The sequence below is a fragment of the Convolutriloba macropyga genome, chromosome 2, assembly GCF_964194025.1.
Source record: "Convolutriloba macropyga chromosome 2, txConMacr16.3, whole genome shotgun sequence".
NCBI classification, from domain to species: domain Eukaryota; kingdom Metazoa; phylum Xenacoelomorpha; order Acoela; family Convolutidae; genus Convolutriloba; species Convolutriloba macropyga.
In genome coordinates this window covers 52,808,005-52,830,307 of record NC_134469.1, presented here as the reverse complement: position 1 = coordinate 52,830,307, position 22,303 = coordinate 52,808,005, and the positions used below count along the sequence as shown (strand labels likewise).

The 22,303-nt window shown below is 36.7% G+C and overlaps 1 protein-coding gene across 1 annotated transcript in view; it reads left to right on the top strand.

The window, feature by feature from the left end:
* LOC142358762 (receptor-type tyrosine-protein phosphatase N2-like) overlaps positions 1-22,303 on the top strand; it is a 111,328-nt gene that overhangs the window by 3,241 nt on the left and 85,784 nt on the right. The window contains exons 3-8 of the mRNA XM_075410337.1: positions 2,510-2,687; positions 3,461-3,516; positions 3,601-3,632; positions 5,208-5,271; positions 15,872-16,024; positions 17,543-17,706. Of these exons, the coding sequence (XP_075266452.1) occupies positions 2,510-2,687; positions 3,461-3,516; positions 3,601-3,632; positions 5,208-5,271; positions 15,872-16,024; positions 17,543-17,706 (647 nt within the window). The remainder of the gene's footprint in view (positions 1-2,509; positions 2,688-3,460; positions 3,517-3,600; positions 3,633-5,207; positions 5,272-15,871; positions 16,025-17,542; positions 17,707-22,303) is intronic.

Below are 22,303 nucleotides of genomic sequence, written 5' to 3'. Positions count from 1 at the left end.
TCATTATTTTAATTACTCCAGCTTCAGCCATTTTGATCAAGTTTAACTTTCAAATTTTCGGAAAATTATTATCATATTCCAAGTTTATTGATCTTTATGAGCAAGTGAAACTATTTAAAGCTCGAAATAGGGATGCTGGATAGTCGTTTGAGACAATGAAATGTTTTTGAAGATTTTAATATCTTGAATTTTAGCAAGGTTTTGTTAAAATTTGCTATTGTTTTCAAAATTTTTGAATATTTTTGTCCTTTTTTAAGTTTAACTATCATTACTGGCCAACGAAGCTTTTCAAGTCTTGCAGTTGGATTACCTGACATAACTCTAGAGACAAAAAATAGTTTTGAACATTTTCACTTCGAAATTTGGAAGCTTTTCTTTTAAATTTTGCAATATTTGCAAATTTTTGAACTAATTTACTAACAAGGCTAGAAAACTAAAAAGTCGAGCAATTCGCGCGACGTTAGTCGGTTATGTTTGTTACATGTGATTCCACGCCCACTCATTCGGCTTTGTGGTCATTCGTTCAATTAGGGTGACGTCATTTTTCATACCTATTGGGGTGATTTTGCTGTTCACTTGCGTGCATAATTTTTTGATCACTCGTCTTGTATCTCATTCTAAAATTGGCTTTTTCACTCTTAAATCGACTTTTGCTTGCTGCATGGGATTAATTTAAAGTGGCGGGGCGTTTGTTTTGTGTACTCAATTCTTTCTTGCCGCGAACATCAAAACAGCAGTATTGTTTATCTTTTCATGCCATTCCCCAAGCGCTTTGTTGCCATGTTTGTGACAGCATTTTTCACGTTCACTAGTGCGGAGTGTTTATGATTAAAGTATCACGTAACTCAATTACGTGATAATTTAATCATAAATGACTGAGCTAAACTATCTATATCTTTTTACACCTATATTAAAGTGAGTTAATGTCTCTGTAAACCTTTTCAAGGTCAAAAGGTGACTCATTGGCTACCAGGATCAGCCGGACGTGATCACTTACATCAGGAGAAATAAGTTTCTCGCTTTTGCGTAGCTTCATAATCTGCCTCAGTGGCTCACACCCAATGAGCTGGGGTCCTGCAATAAAATCTCCGTTCGGAACTATTGTATAGGGAGGGCTGATGCTGCCCTAAATATATTTAAAATATTGGTTCAAAGTCTCATTTTAACTATTAATTGAACTTTTCATTTGACTCACACCAGTGTGACCCACACCTCATTATCAACAATTCACCAATACCAGCAAAGTCCAAAGTCAAAGCACTTGGTGACATCTTCGATAGTATGCTCAATTTCGGAGAACATGTAAAGAGCACCAAAGAGAAATTACAAAAACGCAAAAATATACTGAAAAAGATTGCCGGTAGCGACTGGGGCCGCACAACAAAAGAGACACTCTCAGTGACTTATAGAGCTATAAACGCCAGTATCCCGCCAAAATTACCTGCGAATTGCAGCTCTGCGACTGCTACAACACCAACCGATTAATTGATTATTTTACCTAATATTTACCTATTCTGCTGTTTGTCTCACCTTAGCATTTGATGCATCATAGTGTTGACTGCTCTCAGGATTTATAGGTGTACATAGGAGTTGACTTCCCACCACAAGTTGACCGACTATCCTTTTAGGGGAGGGTGTTCCTTTTAATTTACTTTTCTCCATCAAAGATGCTGAGATGACATGAAATCAGTGTAAAGGGCAGTTTTTGGAGGGTAAGGAACCCCCTCCTCTGTCTCCCCACTTTTACCCCTCCACTCGCTCGCCCACCCGTAACTCCGCTCGCTCGCCCCCTCTCCTAGAGAGTTCATTCAGCTCCCGCTACAACTCCGTCCCGCCCCATCATTGCAGCCCCAATGCCAGTCTACAATGGTTACTACCAACCTAATAGCACGCCGGTCGTTTGAGGGGAATGCTCCCGACGTTTGATAATTATATATTAAGTCAGTTGATTTTGTTTTTGGTTCATTCCTGTTAATCTAAATTAATGAGTGAACTGTTTTCTTTTTGTTTTATTAGTTTTCATATTAATATTTGCTTTGAGGGGTCCACAATTTTGGGTGATTAGAAAGCTGAGATTTATTTTTGGGTGATCAAAATTAAATCTCAATTAAATCTGATATGTTCATTTCCCTATTTAAAAAAATACGACGTGCACGCAAGCCTTTTTGTTTCAAGGTAGATGTTTTATTAAAGCATTAAACGCCTTATTCCAAAGGAGTAGTAGAGTTGATTTCGATTAAATGTCACGATTATCCTTCGGGTTTTCTCAGCTGTGGTGTTAAATTCCCGATTTGGGAGACCTCTCTGCTGTTGATTATTTTTGAGGGATTTAAGAATAATTTGATTTAAAGAAATTAACTACAGGTGAATAAAATCTTTCGTTTTTATCCTGCTAGGAGCGAGATGATTGTCTGATAGAAACTCGTGACTACTTTTTTGATACAAAAATTTTGAAAAGGCAGATTGATGGTTACGCTAAAAGCACCTGCCTTCACATTGCTTTGTTTAGATTTTTTGTTTGGGCACTGTGGGTTGCCGGAGGACGCACGTTTCTCATTTCACTTCGACCTTAGTGGGCTACAGACCCGTGAATTGTGGCTTCTTCTGGACCAGCTGAGGGACCTCAGGCAGACATGGAGTGACCTCAGCACACAGATCGTAGTCAATGACTTCTTAACCAATGTCAGGTAATCCCTGCTGAATATGATCACCAATAATGGATGTTTTATTTTCATACATGGGCGTATGTATAAAATGTATGTCAAATGTATAAATGTTCTCACCATATGAACCACTATCATTGTCAAAACAATCGTTTGTTCACTTAAGCTTCTGAAAACAAACAAATATCACAGATTGCAAAGAAACGTAACCGAGAGATGTAAAGAGGTGTCTGTATACCTTGGGCTGAGGACACCATTAGCTCCCTTATTTTACACCTTTAAGTTATTGGAAATTAGTAGAGTTGTATGTAAATTGTAATAACCGCGTGTTTAATGTTAATGCTAAAATTTATAATTTAAACATTTTTCTCCTAAATTAAAACAACCTAAGGTTCAGTTTTCTTCAAATAATCTTAATCAAAATCTATTTCATACTATGAGCGCTGCGCGTCTGTGAAGTTTTTCAAAAAGTTGACACTTGAGACTTCGAAACTTGACAATGGGGACTATCTACGTTTATTAATGTTGGTGATATTCAATTTGCATAATCAGGTATGCGTTTACGTAAATAGAGCGGTAGTACATATGTTCTTTCAATTGAGTGGAGATTTTTCATTGATAGTGTTGTGTCAACCAGAGATTACGTTGGTTAGGAAGTTCAAACGTTACGTGATTGCGGCCGTATATTATACCCTTTGAAGGGTTGAACTTGAATGGAAAGATGAGCAATTAATTTTTGATTACCTCGCCCATTGAGCTCCTTTTACCTGTTTATTCATACTTGGTATTGTGTTTAGAATTTTCAACGTAGGCGACCAATCATCTTTGTATGCTAGTGACGGAATATTGGAAGGTAATTTAATTCCTTAAACTTGAAACTGAAAGCGTTGGCGTTTTTTTGAAATGCATTGTAGTAACATCCGGTTTTCTGTTTAAGGATACAGTCCCGTGGAACGGAAGCAGCTCATAGTTAGTACAATTTTAATTGATTGTATGAATGGCGTGTTATTATCAGGTCGTCTACTTTTTAACACAAGGGATGGTTTCAACAAACGCACACGCTATCGGTGTTTTTTTTCAGTGCAATTCACAAAAATTGGAACGCAGTTCGAGATATTTAACTTTAGTTCGACTAGCTTAAACCGTGGGTGGTGCTAACATTTGGTAGATGTTAAAGAGTTATCTCTAATTATAGAAGTTTCATAAATTATCTTCTGTCGTTTTCTGTTTATTCCACTACCGCTGCTATCCGCTTGTTAGTTTCTTTTGCTCACAATCGGCCCGCAGTAATTATTCACAATTTGCTGGTTTCTCAAACAGGATGTAGTTTAATTTTTCCTAGTATTTGGAGATTGCGTGTAGTACATACTATGGATTAGGCTGGTGGTGGTGTTGTGGTTGTCGTATATTAATATGGCACTCTTTTGTGTTGTGGTAGTGGTACACTGTGTAACAGTAGAATCTCTACCTATGTACTGCAATTACCCCATCTGCCTACGTGAATTGTTGTAGCGTGAAGAAAAATGGCGATAGTGGAAAGATACTTGTTAATGTGTTTGTGTGTAGTACACGGGGGGGGGGGGGCATAAGGAATATACTTCTAATACACAATTCTCGTTCTGATTTTAAAATTATAATGGGACCAAAACAGAGAAAAAGACAGAGGGAAGGGGTAGAAATGGGAAATTTGCGCTTAGTATAAGCTGAAGAGAAATTGTTTACCCCTTATGCTTGTGTTAGAAAATGGAAAATGGTTCCCCCTATCCATTCTAATTCTTCTCTTCTTTTTCTTTTCCCCTGTTTGGAGGGAAGAGAAACTATTTACAGGTTACAGTGATGGTTTTCTTCTTTAATGAAACAAATCGTCAAGTTTCCTATTATTTCATGCTGGGCTGTTTAATAGTAATGACAGAGCTGTATGCGAGCATGCTGCTATATGAAGAAGAACTATTACTTCAATCTTCAGCTCAAGACTTACTAAAGAAACTAGCCTTGACACAAACTAACAAATTAGATTAAATTAAATGAGTTGTCCGAGATCTATTCAATTTAGGGTCTGGGATAGTAATAGAATAAAGTAAACTCCGCCCGCTCATATTATGCTCTCATTTATTTTCCCTATACATCCTGGAAGCAATGCTTTTTTGCTTTTCCTAATGATGAAACAGATCTCGAAATTATAATTCTTTTAGAGGCAAAAAGTATTTTTTTTATCTAATGCATATCTTACCTAATGCGAACGTTTATGGACCTCTAGAGCGTAATATTGCATTAATTCGCGGAAAACATTCCTTTTATAGGTAATCTTGAATTTCCTGTTTAATAGTAAGACCTATTTCAGTGGAGAATGCGAACAGTTGAACAAAAGACTGCTTTATTTTACGATTGTATGTGAATTAATGACGCATTTTGTGAGCAAATAGGGGAGCTAATGAATGAATCTTGCTCCTCTTTCATTAATGACGTAAAACGGGAAAAAAAATTGTTTGACAATACATACGGGTAAGTAATACATATGTATATATGTTAATCTCTTTCATGCAGCAAACAACTGATTCTGACGAAAATAGCGAAGCGTACAAGGCGAGAGGGGAGAAAGGTTTGGAAGGTAATTTCCTGCTTCCTGGAAAAGCAACTGGAAAATATGTAGATTGTTGGAAATATTATATCCTAGATTTGTAGCACAAATTTAGGCCGAAGCATGTTTGTTGTGATCATGCATGTGAATAGATTGACTGAAGTCAATTCACGGTAGAATATGAGCGCCTTTTTCAACCTTTATTAGTAATGGTGAATATAGGATTCCAGACCACCTCTGCTGCTTTCACTCCGCCATGCTCCGTTCTATTCACCGAGGTTTCGTCTGAACGGAGCATGGTGGAGTGAAAGGAGCCGAGGTGGTCTGGAATCCTAAATTTACCATTTCATTTAGCATCATGATAAGAGTTGAAATTTAGTTGTTTATTTAACGCTTTTTCTGTAGTCTGTTTAATTGCTCCCGTAGAGAAACAATTATTGTCTTTTTTGTGCAAATTTTTCGCTTGACCGTTTTGACTTTTCGGGTGACTTTTACGCCCTTGACTTTTTGCGTTTTGCGTGATCTAAAATACCCTCTCAATCACAATTTCAAGCAGCTGAACTCAATTGGCGGCAATTTAATACTCAAAGTCAAATGAAAAGTGCGACGAAACTGGTGCCATTTTCACTTTAAATCTTAATAGTGGTATATATTGCCCTCTAATGTGGTTATTTGAAGCCCACTATTAAACTTCTTAGTCCCATTTCGCCCCCGGGATCGAAGCAGGCTGCAATTGATTAGAGCTCCCACTAGTCGTTCGAGAGCAATTCTTCCGACGTTTAGTCGGTTATGTTTTATATTTTCAATATAACATTGTTTGGTTACTATAACTCTCAATCAATAGCAATTGCAAATTAGTTGCAATTGTATTGTCATTGTCAGTTTGCTTTATGCACGATTTAACTTCTTTTAGTTGCCCTTAAACGAAGCTTGTAGCGATAACAGTGGTACTGCTGGTCTTTTTAAATGCAATTTGCTGTACTACTAACTTTTGGTGTAATAATTTTTGAGTTTGAGCATTTGAATTTTCGTTGTCGAGAATGGGATAAACAGGTAAAGCTCGGATGACAATAATTAGCTGAGCAGTTCTCTGATAGCTTTGCGGGCCTCTAATTATATAGTTCAAAGAAGCTTCTATGATATGAAATCAGGGTGTGAGGTGCGGTTTAGACCAAACCCCCTCTGTCTATTGAGCCTCTATCGCTTGAGGTTACTCGGTTGTGTTTGATCTTTTTGCAAGACCACCCCCTCTTCGAATTAAGCTACCCCGCCTGTCGTTCGAGAGCAATTCTTCTGACGTTAGTCGCTATATGTGTTCAAATATGCGCGCTCATACGCGATGTTTTACTACAAAATATTAATATCAATACAAAATTCATTTCGCCTTATATATCGTAGTCACTTCAATAAACTGTAACGCCCTATTTTGGCGTTTTAGTGTAAACCTTCATTTAATTTAAGTTAACGAAAAAGGAAAAATGAGGAGAAACTTGATCTGTATTTAAAAAGAACACATTTACCTCCAGATTTGCCTCTAGTTTAAAAGTACAAATTTGCCCCCAAAGGAAAAATTTTTCTCCAGATATTCAAATTTAGTTAAGCCGGAGGTTAAAAGTATATTGGTCTCAATATTGAATGTGATGGTCTATAAAATCTCAATTTGTGAATCTCAAGCTTTTAATAGCCGCACAGCGATAGCTGGGGCTATTATTGCCCTTCTTTTGGTTTTTACAACTCAAGGAATTTGAATTGCAGTGGGGCGCTGTCTTTTTTTAAGATCTGTTCACACATTTTGTCAAATTGGAGTAGTGATTTTGGTCACTCCGAAACAGGAAGTGGAGCGAATAAGCGAGTGGTTTTGCGGCGTGAACTTTTTTCGCTCTAATTTTAAAATAGAGTGAGAAAACGGTGTTTGAACAAAAATTCGCTTTCTTGCTAGTGGTTTTTTGTGCACATGCTGCAATTTCACTTTGATTTTTACTGTTTCGATATTCTGGATCGGTTTTTCTCTAAATGGTTTTCCCAATCCATTCATTGTTCATTCTAGACCTAGGTTTTTGTTTGAACCAAATTTCCATTTATCGCTAGTGATTTTTGGTTGACATGCGGCATTTTGACATTGATTTTCTGTTCTTTATTAATAGACGCACAGCGATAGCTGGGGCTGTTATTGGTCTTCTCTTGGTTTTTTTTATTTCGTCGTCGCGATTTTTATTACGACCATATGACGTCACAACCACTTCAAATCTGCTTTTTGTTCATTCGTTCATGGAATTGCGTGCGTGCGTGACGTCATTTTGTGCGTGCGTGACTGTAGAGCGTGCGTGACGTCATTTTTTGCTCTTAGTGGTGCGAGTTTTTTTGTTTGTTTGCTTGATAAAATTTTTGGTCACACTTGGCTTACTTCACTCACAAAAATGACTTCCTTATTTGAAATTGACTTTTATTTACTTTAATTCAAAGAGATATGGTCAAATGGGTGTGTGTCACTCTAAATAAAGGATTTTAGAGAGCAGCTTATAGAGGCAGCAAAAAAACTTATACAGATTTTAAATCAAAATATAACATAACCTTCAATGAAAAGACGAATTTTTTTGGTGTGTCTTTTTTACTGTTTTTTTGAGACTGCAGATCTACAAAGCTATTGCGGCTTTTTTCTGGCACTCTGCCAGCTAGATTTTTTATAGAAATGATTTTTTAGAAATGTTTTTCACAAATCACTAATAGTCCGTTCTAGGTTAAGTGTTTTGTTTAGTCAAGGTACGTCAGGAATTGTTCTGCTATATTTTTTTATCTCGTCAATATTTTTGTTACGACCATATGACGTCACAACCACTTCATATCTGCTTTTTTAATTTGTTCATGCAATTTCAATTGAATTGCGTGCGTGACGTCAATTTGCACTCTTAGTGAAGCGAGTTTTTGGTCATTTGCGTGATGGTTTTTAGTCACACATAACTTACCTTACTCTTAAAAATGACTTCTTGACTCTAAAATCGACTTTTCTCTACTTTAATTCAAAGAGATAAGGTCATGTGAGTTTGTGCCACTCTAATTGAAGGTTATTTGAGAGCAGCTATTAGAAGCAGCAATAGTTTGAGAGACACTTAATCAAAATGTAACATATGAGCGTTTAAAGAGTTTTTGGTTGTTTCTTACATGTTTTTGAGACTGCAGATCTACGAAGCTATTGCAGCTATTTTCTGGCAATCTGCCAGCTATGTTTGTAATATCGCAGAAGAAAATTCCAAGCGTGATTTTCGGTTTTAAGCAAATTAAGTTTCAAATTATTCATTAAATTCTGATATTTAAGTAAATCACTTTACAGAGAGAAGTGGAATTGACTCTGGTTTTTATTTGTTAAGAAGGTTCGGGGAATTCTCATAGGTTTTGTTATTTTTTAATTAATGGCTCTCAAATGAAATTTGAAACAATTTTTGAATCTTTTCTGCTACCACCTCCCCCAGCTCTATGTATCCCATAATTTAGCTCCCCCCAAAATCTAAGTTTTCTCGAATTTTAAGAGCTATACTTCCATTTCATTGAAACAAGGGTGTCTAGGTAGATCGACAGCAATTTTAGAATAGTTTCTTTAAAAATTTTTAAAAATCGAGCACTTATTGTAGCCGATAACACCAAAACTGATAATAAATGCATATTGTTCGTATATCTTCAACTATAAACTTTCTTAGCTTTACATGTATAAATGGGGGTGCCAAACTAAGAGGGGGGGGGGGGGGGCTAGCAGATGAGATCCCAAATTCTGTCTCAAATTTAGTTGCGTTTTTTGCCGTTTGACTCACTTATACGTCCTTGGCTTGAGATTTACTTCTAGACTTGGGTGATCTAAATTGCTCTGTGTTCTCTAATTTTACGCAACTGAAAGCAATTGGCGGGAGCGTACTAAAAATCAAGGGAAAAATGCTCCAAAATTAGTTCATAACTTTTTTATTTGAAATCTTAATAGTTGTTTATCGTAAACTCTAATAATGACAGCCTTAGTGAAGATGTTGCCCTAGCAAAAGCTGCTTATGAGGCGTTTATTTAAGCATTTTTTTTTAAAAAAAACTTTACTTTCATGTAGTATGTATGCTTCAAATGTATTGTGAGATCAGAGAGATTTGCGATTGGTCATAGACTGCGATTATCACTTTGTTATACCCTTAATCCGAAATTATCTGTTAGTCACGTAACTGAACAAAAACTGTTGAAAAGGCGTTCCCTTTTTTATGAATTATTAGCTTATGAAGTCAAAGGGGCTTTCGTTTAGGGCAGAAATCCTCGCAGATGTTTAAAGGCAATTTTTGACAAAGCTAATTATAAAAATAGTTCATGTTCTAAGCGACGTGGTCGCATGCCTTGATATGTTCAATTTCAGTCAATATTTCCCCATGGATTTTGTAGTGCTGCTTTCAATATGTTCACTCCTCAGTTCCTTGTGGAATATTGAAGTGGCAGCGGGTTCATTGATTTGAGCGAAGAAGGCACGTTGCGTGAAATATGCAACTGTCTTTCACTTATAGAATAGCTGTATAAAAATGCTCTAAAGTGACAGAATTGGACGAACTGAGTATGCGCCTTACTATGTAGTCTAATTTTAGAAATGCTTAGAGAACTGTAAATTGTTTGGAACGTTTAAGTGACTTCTATATCGGATGCAACAAGGTCCCCGATACTGGGAGAAATCTACCTCGTCTTGGCGCTGAACCCGATTAATCCAAAATTGGAAAGATACTGCTAATAATGGTTGACTTTTCTTTAATACCGGAGAGTTGCTGTTTCACTTTTGGTGGTGCTATCAAAATGGTATTTACATCTATTTAGTCAACAACAACGAAGACAAGAGACCTTAGCTGAGGAATTAATGCAATCGCATCTAGCTTTCTTGGCCCTCTTTTTTCTATGGTTTTAGGCATGCCTATTTTTCAGTGTTCATTTGAATTTATTGCATGGTGCAGTGCGAAACAAGTTTGTACCAAGTGAACTTTAAAACGTTATTGAGATTTTTGTCAAATTATAAAATGACTTATACTCCATCTGTGCGATTATCTGTTAGATGTTCTATTTCTTTTCAAATTTTCTGGTGAAAATTTCCCCTCAAATAGCAGAATGCAGATTCATTGTTCTATCAATATCACAATATTTAGGAACCTTATACCACCCTACCATTTCAAATTTTTCGTTTCTCAAAAGAAAAATTGGGTCACGCTGTTTTCGAAATGTTTCACCTTTTGACCCTCCCAACTTTCGTGCATGCATTTGTGGATTTTCTATGTACTTTCTATGAAATAGATATTTAGCTGGTTGCATTTATTATTGGCGTTTCTTATGGTTTTGTAAGAATTCGACTTGCTGTCGTAAGAACTAAAAAAAATGTCCAATTTTTTGAGTTTTTGAGAGTGATTTTTTTCACGTTCGTTAATTTAACTTATTAATTACTCTAAAACGAAGTTTGTAGCAATTATATTAGTCCTGTCGGTCTTTTTTATGCGATTTTTCGCTTGACCGATTTTTCGTCTGACGCTTTTGACTTTTCGTCCTCAAATCGGGATAAACAGGTAGCCCGCAGTTGGCTTTGAGTGCTCTTAGAGCCCTTCGTTCTGCTTCAGCTCAAACTGTTTTGGAGACCTATACTTATGGTGTGAAGTGTGGTTCTTAGAGGTTGAAGACACCCCCACTGCTGACCCCCCCCACTACTGCAAGCCACCCACCCCCACCGCCCCCACCCCACTGTTGCCCACCACCAACCCTCCGCATCAGCCCACCCCCCCCCCCCCCCCCCCGTGGCTACGTTCGCACAACCAATTGTTAAAAGCACGCAATTTTATACTAATTTTCACAATTTTAAGCTTTTTGAAAAATTTCGGCAATTTTTGAGTTCTCTCTGCCCTAGGTGTCAAAGAACCTCCTCTAGGGTTTTATAATAGGTTACTGCATATATTCTAATGGTATTGGATTGATTTTAACATTACGAATTTTAGCATTTTTTTTGACAAAACGTGCAGATTTTTCAATTTTCTTTGTTTTTCGTTATTGACTTCTGCCCAGATGCAGTCGACAGAAAATGTCCTTAAGGGTTCGATAATAAGCTACTGAAAAAGTTTTATTTGCCAGCGAATAGCTTTAATGTTTTTAATATGACAAATTTTAGCTATTTTTTTTATAAAACATGCATTTTTTCAAATTTTTTGAAAATTTATGTCGGTTTTTAGGTTTCTCCAACCTCAAGAGCCAAGGAACCTCCTCCAGGATTTAACAATAGGTTACTGTATAGTTTCTATAAGTAATGGAATGTTTTTCATCATTTCAAAACCACGAATTCGCGTTTTTTTTACAACACTTGCAATTTTTCATTTTTTTTTGACATTTATTGTCATTATTCAGGTTTTTCAGCCTAACAGAAAATCCTCGTTATGCTTTGATAACAAGTTATGGGAAATATTTTTTGGCCGTGGATTAGCTTTCAACTTTAACAATTTTTAGCAGTTTTTTATGCAACTTGCATTTTTTTTAAGCTTTTTGAAAATATTTGGTCATTTTTTGATTTTTCAGCCATAGGTGTCAAGGAATCTCCTCTAGGGTTTTGTATGGGTTACTGCATATTTTGTAGTGCTGGTGGAATGGTTCAATTTTTTTAACGTAAGGAAATTCAGCATTTTTTTTGACAAAACATGCAAATTTTTCAATTTTTTTTTTTTTAAATAACTGCTGTCTAGATTTTTTTAAAGTTTTTGTTGGTTGTTAGGTTTCTCCAGCCTCGAGCCAAGAAACCTCCTCTAGGGTTCGACATTAGGATACTGTCTATTTTATAAATGTTATGGAGTGTTTTTCAAGACTTAGCAACACGAATTTTAGCATTTTTTTAAAAAAAACTTGCACTTTTTTATGTTTTTGACATTTATTGTCATTATTCAGGTTTTTCAGCCTGATAGAAAATATGCGTTGGTCTGATAATAACTTACTGGAAAATGGTTTTGGCCAATGATTAGTTTTCAACTTTTAATATCACAAATTTTAGCAGTTTTATATGCAATTTGCAACTCTTTGCAAGTTTTGAAATGTTTGTCATTTTTTAGGTTTCTCCACCCTCAAGAGTCACATAACCTCCTCTAGGGTTTGATTATAGGTTACTGCATAGCCTCTAGTTGTAAAGGAATATTTTTCAAGATTTTAATATCAGCGATTTTTAAAAAAATCTTTGCAATTTTTTCAAGTTTTAAATCTCGAATTTATCATTTTTTCGGCACCAGTGTCCTAGGGACCTCCTCCAAGGTTTGATGATAAGCTGTCGCATAGTTTCTATAGTTAGTGGAAAAGTTATCAATGTTTTAATGACTCCATCTTTAGCAATGTTTTGATAAAATTTTATAGATCTTTATGAGCCAATGAAACTATTGAAAACTTGAAATAGGTATACTGGATAGTTAAAATTTTGTTAAAATTTGCGATTGTTTTTAAATTTTTTGAATATTTTTGTCCTTTTCTCAGTTTAACTGGCCAACGAAGCTTTTCATGTCTTGAAGATGGGTTACTTGACATAACTCCAGAGACAGACAATAGCTTTTGAACATTTTCACTGCGAAACCTGTGGAAGCTTTTCTTTTAAATTTTGTAATGTTTTGCAAAGTTTTTATATATCAGTATTTGATTTACTTACTAACAAGGCTAGAAAACTAAAAGATGCAGAGTCGAATCAAGCTAATGCTAGCCTCACTAAACCGTGGCTAGCTACTGACGAAGCCGACCGCTCGCCGGGCGTTTGAGAGCAAGTCGCCCGACGTCAGTCGGTTATGTTTTTAACTGTTTTCAGCATGATTTTTTAACGATTGATTTTAAGAGATGACCCATGTGTTGTAGTATCTCATAATTGCAGTTTTTGGTTTCCTCAAAGAACAGTTAAGATAATATTTGATTTGGTCAATATGTCTGAAATACTATTTCTTTGCCCGATTTCTTAGTCCTTTGTGCCCTCTTTCTTAGTCTCGTAAATGATTGGTCTCATTATCTTTTTAGAAATGATTATATCTATTTCGATGTTTCAATCGTAGCTAACGTTGTTAACAACTTCGACATTAATTTCTTCATAAAGTATAATTGATTTATTTGGTTCGCCTATCACTTTATCTTTTTAAAAAAGGTTTTCGGCTGGTTAATGGTTTCAATTCAAATCTATGGTTTTCAGCCACTGTGATATCGCTTGCTTTCGAAAATTGTTGTAATTTTTTTTAGATTTCTCGCTCGTTATTTCAAGTTTTATTTGTGGATACTTTTTGTGGACTCTCTCGTGAAGCTCAGATGAGTCAAATGACTGGTTTCAATGTCAACTGTTAACGACTTGGACCGAACTCTTCGTAAAACATAAGTAGTTCTATGATTTTCTCGTGATTGTCTTTTTTTGTTCTCTCCTATGGTTACGGTACAAATTGAGAAAATGATTGATAGAAAACTGCTTTATTTGTTTGAGGAATTGAGGCTGAGTTTCTTGTAACATTCTTTCTAAGTCATTCTTCACTCATTTTTTTCTGAGTTTATTGTTATCATTATTAATTGCCCTTAACGAAGTTCTTTGCGATTAATGTAAACGTTCTGGTCCTTTTTATGCAAATTGTTTGCTTGACCATTTTGCGTCTTTAATCTGGAACATTCTTTGACTTCTCAGGTGACTTTTTCATACTTCATTTTTGAGTGATTTCTTTTGCTCTCATTCCCAAGTAAAGCTTGTTGCTAATATAAAGTCAGTTGCAGCATTGCAAAAATAAAGGCCTGATAGCCGAGTGCTCAGTGCATCTGGTTTTGGATCAGGAGGTCAGTGGTTCGAATCCCGTCGGGGTCAAATGTTATTCTACCCACCTGTCGTGCGAGAACAATTCTTCCGACATTAATCGGTTTGTGTTTTTGTTTAATAGCCGCCCTCATCTCAGCCGGCTATTATAGCGCTCCTATTTTTTTTTACTTCGTCGAACTTTTTTTTCGCTTTACCCATTTTGCCGCTTTTTCGACATTTTGCGTGAGTCCTTCTGCTCAAAGTCTTTTTAAACAGCAGCTGCTCAGCAAAGCAATTCAAAATGAAGAGAGTCAGTATAAAAAAATCAAAGTCAGAAATAGAGACGGGATAAACCCATAAAGCCCATTTTTAGATGCCCGGTACTTGAACTTTGTTCTCATAAGTTTTAGTTACTATCTATAATGCTTATTGGTATTGATACTAGACCCTGTAGCCTCTCACTGAGAGACAGGAGTATGTTCAATTACGAAATGACATCAAAATAAATTGCACTTAAAAATGTTTTTATTGATATTTTCTTTTCTTTCAATCCCAATAGAGTTATGGGAATCAACGGCGGCTATTTTCCGGCAATCTTTTCCGTGAACTATGATATCTACAAACTTGGCTGAGATCAACATTGAGAGAGTGTAACTTTTTATTTATTGAATTAGATACATTGATTTTCATTTGAATGGCTGGAACGTTATTTTACAAACGCACATTACCGGCTCTCCTTGTTTGTATTTTAGTCACCATAAATTGCCTGGTTTAGTGAAAGACAGTAGAATATAAGGACGGCCACCCATTGTTAATGGAAGTCATCGAGCATTAATGTCATGTTTTGAGTTTGTTTTTCAGATTTCTTCATCTTGTTCAGTTGGATTTAATTGCCCTATAAGTTGTATACAGCAAACTTGCTGAGCTTTGAGCCAATTGATGTCCGTGCCTGGGATGCTTTGTGGGATGTAATCCGGAAATCGCGTGTCGGTTATGGCGGCGCAGTGCTTCCACCGACCCGCCAGTCGGAAATTGTTTTTGCTTTGTGTTCCAATACGGCTGATTGCCATAGCATGGCGTATTTTATTGTTTTTAGTTTAACATAGTAAACGCATGCGTGGAAAGTTATTAGTTGCCTCGATTGGTTAATAAATTGCTCGCTTAATATCTATTCAAGAATAGCCCCCTTTTGCAAAATGGGCAATTGTTCAAAAGATCCCGCAAAGTCTAAATGGAGTTCAGATTTCAGTTATCATTTCTAGGCTGAAATTCTTTGCGGACTAGCTGTCTGATGAAAAATTGTTGCCTGCAGATGGGCATAAATGAAAACTCTTTTGAAAGAGAATTAAAATTGATTTTTGAAATTACGCTTATTCTCCAATTTTGTCCCCCAAAATTTTCAAGATTAGCGGCAAATTTTCACAAAATCGTTTGCACAGTTGTACGTTAACTTTCCGATGTATTGAGTGCTAGGATTAGAGAGCTTTTGGTTTTGTTTCGATCTTTGCTAACATCCTCCTTCTGACTGATGTGGTTTAAATTTGAAATGCAATAGTTAGCGGTGTGATAGTAAATTACAGGTAACTGTTGTTTTCTGATAAGTTTGGTTTACGTGTCATGACTTCTACCACCGTGCCTGGCCAATATAAGTCATCAGATCAAAAAACGAGCAATTTTTTGTCCAATCAGCCTTAACCTCTGTTGTAATTTCCCTTCTGTTTCATTTGACTGCCACGTTTTCAAATCATGTTCTCAAGCTGTTTGGTTGAGCATGTGTTCGGTTGTCTTTTATGCCGTGCATTTATGTTGAGTTTTTATGTTGAATCTCTCCGTTAGTCAACTTTACACTTATTGTGAAACTTTCAGATGAGGAGGAGTTGAAAAGAGTTGACGATGGGGAGTATTATACGGTACCGGCAGAAGAGAAAATAGACCAAGAATCAGAGCAAACTTTGCTTTCGGGAAGTGAAGCGAAGCTGAATGAAATAGCTGATTTGCTGAGTTCCATCGACAATGAAGGTATGTTTCGAAGGCAGATGTCATTTTCACTAAGAATTGGGGGGCATTTTTGTGGCAATTAAATGCTCTCGATCGAAGTTTAAGATTGAATAATTCTTCGCGCTGAACTTTTTTTGCCTGATTAATTGTTCTCGAAGAAAGTTTGAGGCAATTATTGTAAACCTGTTAGTCTTTTTTATGGCAAAATTTTTGCTTGACCGTTTTTGCGCTTTTGTCCTAGAAAATTCTGTTTTTTCAATTGAATTTTTCAAGCTTCACTTCTTCATTTTGAGTGATTACAATTGCTCTCATTCTAAAATGTAGTTTGTGGCTAATATAAAGGTGATTGTTTGATTAGCAACAACGCGGTAGTAGTTTAGTGGAAATATGTCTGACTGCTATCCTGCAGGTGGTGGGTTCGAACCCCTAGCAGGTGGAAGATTTTGCACCAAAAAATTTAAGATTTTGTACCCAAAAAATTTCTAAGCTGCATTCCTAAATTAAATTGCACCCCCCCTGTAGTTCGAGAGCAATTCATCCGACGTTTTTCGGTTTATTTTCTCAATTGCTCTCATTCCGATATAAAATTGTTCCTAATATAAAACAGATCTCGAGTGTAGGAGTAGCGAAGCCGTTATAGCTTCTTAGTCGTTAAAATATCAGACAGCCATCCTGAAGGTCTCGGATGCAAACCCCTGAAAGTATGACCCCCATTATGGTATAATTATCATGCTGTTTATAATTATCATGAAATATTAGTCCTGCTGATCTTTTAATGCAAGTTATTTTGCTACCAAGTTTGTCTGGTCGTTTTTTCGTCTGACCACTTGACTTTTAATCCTTAAGAACGGGATAAACAGGTAAAGCTAGGAGGGCATTAAGTCACTTAGAGCCGTACGCCCTACATGTCTCTAAACATTCGATTCAACGAAATAGTAGAGGGGAGACATAAATTCAAGACGTGAAGGACGGTTTTTTTAGTTTGACACCCCCTCTCAACCACCCCCTCACTCTCCCCCGTACTCATCTTCCTTATTCCACTCATAGCCCCACTCACCTCACCGCGGTCATCACCCCTCGATATTAAGCTTAAGTTGGCCCACCTAAGCTGCAGCTAGCTGTTGATCAAAGCCAATTGCTCGCCAGTCGATTTGGAGCAGTTCGCGCGACGTTAGTTGGTTATGTTATATGATTGACTTTTAAAAATTAGATGATTCGAGTCAATGCGTTGATTTTTAACTGTTGAGCCTCATCCTTGGAAAGTTAGATAAAATGAAGATAAGGAATCGTAGCGTCACCGACTATTGTTAACGTGAGTTTGAAATGCATTAAGCTCATTCCAGGAATTTAAAGAAATATTATACAGATATTGCAAGTTGGAAAATTGTTATCATTTGGATACGATTAACATGAAAACCGGAAGTCTGTAACATGTACAATGAGTTCTCGATATATTATTAAAAATACGCCGCTCAAGTGTGTTTCCATGACAAAAGGAGTGCAGTGCTGTGTTGTAAAATTGTAATCTTGTTTTGTCAGGTGCTTCTGGTGAAGAGTCAGACAGCGAAAGCAACAACTACCTTTACGAGTACAATCCCAACTATCAGAACTTCTACTATTACTACTATGATTATCCAGAGTATGATGACAGGGACGACAACAGGAGTTCAGACAATGCTGCAGTAGTTGATTTCAGCAACCCGGTAGCTATGCGATTTATTGATCTTCTAACAAACGCCGAAATTTGTAAGGCAGAGGCAGGAAATGCTAAGTTTATGCGACCAAATTGTTGCGGCAACTAATTAAAAGTTTTTATACTCAGCTTCTGAGGGAAAAAATTGATTAAATAAGTGATCCAAGCAAGAAGCTCAGTTTTCTGAAACACGGGCAGGGATTTTTTTTAATAAAATGAATGCATTTGGTTGCTTCCATTATATAATTGTTTACCTGACTCTTCCAATACCTTCAAAACCTTGGCTCCCAATATCATACAATGTCTTTTTCTCATAATATCTACTTTTTCAATTCTGCGTCCAAATTTTACAATTTTAATACCGGTCTTAACAGGAATTTGAGGGCTAGAGAAATATTCCTTACCTCAGTTTTTGCTCCAATAGATTGCACAACATTAAAAAACCGTTCATCGGGGGGGGGGGGTGTGGTTAATTAATTTCCAGACCCAGGGGCCAGAGAACCTCCTTTGGGGTTTGATATTAAGTTTCTGACAAATTTTTATTGGAAATGGAATAGTTTTAATTGCTCTCAAACGAAGTTTGTAGCAATTATATTAGTCCTGTCGGTCTTGTTTTATACGATTTTTCGCTTGACCGATTTTTCGTCTGACGCTTTTGACTTTTCGTCCTCAAAGACGGGATAAACAGGTAGCGCCCAGCGGGCATTAAGTGATCTTAGAGCTTTTCAGCTCTGTTTCAGCTCAAATTGTTTTGGAGACTTATACTTATGTTGTGAAGGGCAGTTCTTAGAGGTTGACGACACCCCCACTGTTGACCCCCCTCCCCCTCTATTGCCCCCACCCCTCCCCCCCACCGCGCTGTTGCCCCCACCCCAGTGTTGGCCACCCGTCCCCATCAGAACCCTGATGTACACGCCCCCGCCTGTCGTAGCTACTGACGAACAACCGAGCGCTAAAAACACGCAATTTTATACAAATTTTCAAATTTTTTTTGAAAATTTTTGTCATTTTTCGTTTTTTCAGCCCTAGGTGTCAAGAAACCTCCTCTAGGGCTTCATGTTAAAATACTGCAGTGTTTCTGGTGGTATTGGTATGGTTTCAACATTTCAACATCACGAATTTGTCCTTTTTTTGACAAAACGTGCAAATTATTCCAATTTTTTTTGACATTTGTTTTTGATTATCCACTTCTTTCCAGACGCAGGGGCCAGAAAACGTCCTTAAGGGTTTGATAATAAGTTACTGAAACAATTTTAGTAGCCATAGAGTAGCTTTCAATTTTTTAATATGACAAGTTTTATCAATTTTTTTTGAGAAAATTTGCTTTTTTTTCAAGTTATTGTTTGTTTTTAGCTTTCTCAGGACTCGAGAAACCTCCTTTAGGGTTAAAATTAGGTACTGTATAATTTCTAAATGTAATGGATTGTTTTTCCAGATTTCAACACCATGATTTTCAGATTTTTGTTTACAGAACTTGCAGTTTTCAAACTTTTTAAAACATTTTTGTCAGTTTATTATCGCTATTGTCAGTTTATTTGTCTTTTATGTCATTTTTTTCAGGTTTTTCAGCCTAAAGAAAGTCTCCTTTAGGGTTTGATAATGAGTTACTGAAAAATATTTGCTGGCCATGGAATAGTTACAACTTAAATCACAAATTTTAGCAGTTTTTTTTGCCACTTCTAATTTTTTTGAATTTTTTTGTCATTTATTTGGTTTCTCCAACCTCAACAGCCACATATCCTCCTCTAGAGTGTGAGCATAGGTACAGCATAGTTTCTAAATGTAATGGAAGGTTTTTACTTGCTCTCAAACGAGGGGGGTGGTTAATTAATTTCCAGACCCAGGGGCCAGAGAACCTCCTTTGGGGTTTTATATTAAGTTTCTGACAAATTTTTATTGGAATTGGAATAGTTTTAATTGCTCTCAAACAAAGTTTGTAGCAATTATATTAGTCCTGTCGGTCTTTTTTATGCGATTTTTTGCTTGACCGATTTTTCGTCTGAAGCTTTTGACTTTTCGTCCTCAAAAACGGGATAAACGGGAAGCGTTCAGCGGGCATTAAATGCTCTTAGAGCTTTTCAGCTCTGTTTCAGCTCAAACTGTTTTGTAGACTTATACTTATGGTGTGAAGGGCGGTTCTTAGAGGTCGAAGACCCCTCCACTGTTGACCCCGCCCCCACTATTGCCCCCCCGCGCGCTGTTATCCCCCCCTCGCTGTTACCAGCCCCCATCAGCCCCCTGTGCCCCTCCCCCATTTCTAGCTACTCGCGAACAACAGCTTGCTAAAAACACGCAAATTTATACTATTTTGCACAATTTTTTTTAAGCTTATTGAATTTTTTTTATTTGTTTTTTGTCAGCCCTAGGTGTCAAGGAACCTTTTCTTGGTTTTAATCATAGGTTACTGCATATTTTCTAGTGGTAATCGAATGGTTTCAATATTTTAACATTACGAGTTTTAGTATTTTTTTGACAAAACGTGCAAATTTTTTAAAGTTTTTGACATTTTTTTCCTTATTCAGGTCTTTTTAGACCCAGGGACCAAAAAACCTCTTAGGGGGTTTGATAATAAGCTCCTGACAAATTTTTCTTCTATTTAATGTCAATGATATTAGCAATTTTTGATAAAACTTACCTTATTTCACGTTTTTTGAAATCTTGTCGATTTTTTTAGAATTTTCAGCCTCAAGAGCCAAAGAACCTCAACTAGGGTTTGCAAATAGGTTACTGTATAATTTCTAGGTGTAATTGAATGTCTTGCAAGATTTTAATATCACGAATTTTAGCATTTTAAGTTACTGGAAAATTTTTGTTGGTTGTGGATTAATTTTCAACTCAAGAGCCACGGAACTTCCTCTAGGGTTTGATAATATGTTACTGCATAGATTTTTATTAATTTTAATAGTTTTATTTTAATTTTAATTTTTTGATAAAATTCAAATTTTGTTTTTACAAATTTGCGGAAAATTTCTATTCCAAGTGTTTGGATCTTTGAGCCAGTGAAACTATTTCAGGCTCTAAACAGGGATACTAGATATTCTCTTGAGACAATGAAATGGTTCTTAAGATAATTAATTAAAATATTTTTTGTCCTTTTCTGAGTTAAAGGATAATTACTGGGCAACTAAACTTGGAGATGGGTTATTTGATAGAACTTTCAAGGCAAAAAATGTTTGAACTTTTGTAATGCGTAGTTGAAAACCTTTTCCAGTTTTTCGGTTTTTTAGATTTTCTAAATTTCTCAGATTTTTCCAAATGATTTTTTTTACTAATAAGGTTAGAGAACTTGAAGTTGCAGAGTCGAATCCCAGCATGAAAAATTTTCCTATCTGCTGATATGTGGCGTCATGTCATCATCTCTATGCTCATTAACAATTAGTTATAGTAGAAATTTTTTTATGACTTAGACACTGTTTAGGAAATCATTGTTAATTGCTCAAATGCAATTTGTTGCAAATATATTATCCTGTTTGTCTTTTGTATGCAATTTTTTGCTTTGCTGATTTTTCTTCTGACCCATTTGACTTTCGTCTTCAGAAACGGGATAAAGAAGTAGCGCCCAGTTTTCATTAAGTTCTCTTAGAGCCGTTCAGCCCGCTAGTCTTCAACTATGCGATTAACAGAAACTGTTTTGGAGACTTATACTTATGGTGTGAAGGGCGGTTTTTAGAAATTGATCCCACACCCCCACCCACCTACCGCCCCCACATCAGTCACCCAATCCACTTTTGCACACCCGCTGCGCTCACCTTACGCCCCTTCAATTAGTCTAACGCTAGTCTCACTAAACCGTGGCTAACTACTGACAAAGCCAACCGCTCGCCGGTCGTTTGAGAGCAATTCGCCCGACGTTAGTCGGTTACAGTTTAACTTTCCCCATGAGAAACAATTCACGTTCCGGATATCCATATAGCTCATCTGATCTATTTGCTACAGCTTTCTCATTTTTTTTGGTTGCCATTGGAGTTTTTAAATTAAATTAAAAAAAATTAAATAGTTTCATATTGTATGGAAACCTTGTACTGTTGACCTCCAATGGGAGGGTTTTAGAGACAAGGTTTGAATGAAAATCCTAGGCGCCAGCTCACTCTACTGGACCATCAGGAAGCAAACCAATCCTACGAAGTCCCAGTTGGAACGGAATTGCATTGCCACTCCAGGCCTCAGCGTCAACCCCTACGCTAGGAACAAGAAGAAGACTATCCAACATCTTCTTGAAAATACAACTGCCAAGTACGAAGACGTTGCTATTTGGCATGATACTGTGAACAACTCCCTGTCCAAGCATCATTCCAATTACAATCGGCCTTTGTCTCCGAAACAGCTAATCCGGCAACTGGAAAACTATCCCCAGATTAAGTGGGTGGTATTCTGTCCACGGGTTGGAGTACCAAACGTTTTACAACAACTGTGCTCAAGTCAACTACCCACCTTCAGTGTTCTCCAGTATACTTTTCCTGACATTAAGAAGGTGTCGCCGAAAGTGGTTGAAAAGTATTACGAGCTACATCAACCAGCCTGTCAAGAACTGAAGACTTGGCTGCTATTCCAACAGAAACTACGGTCTCAGAAAGTTGTTGTTTCTGCGAAGCTTAGAAAAAGAGCAA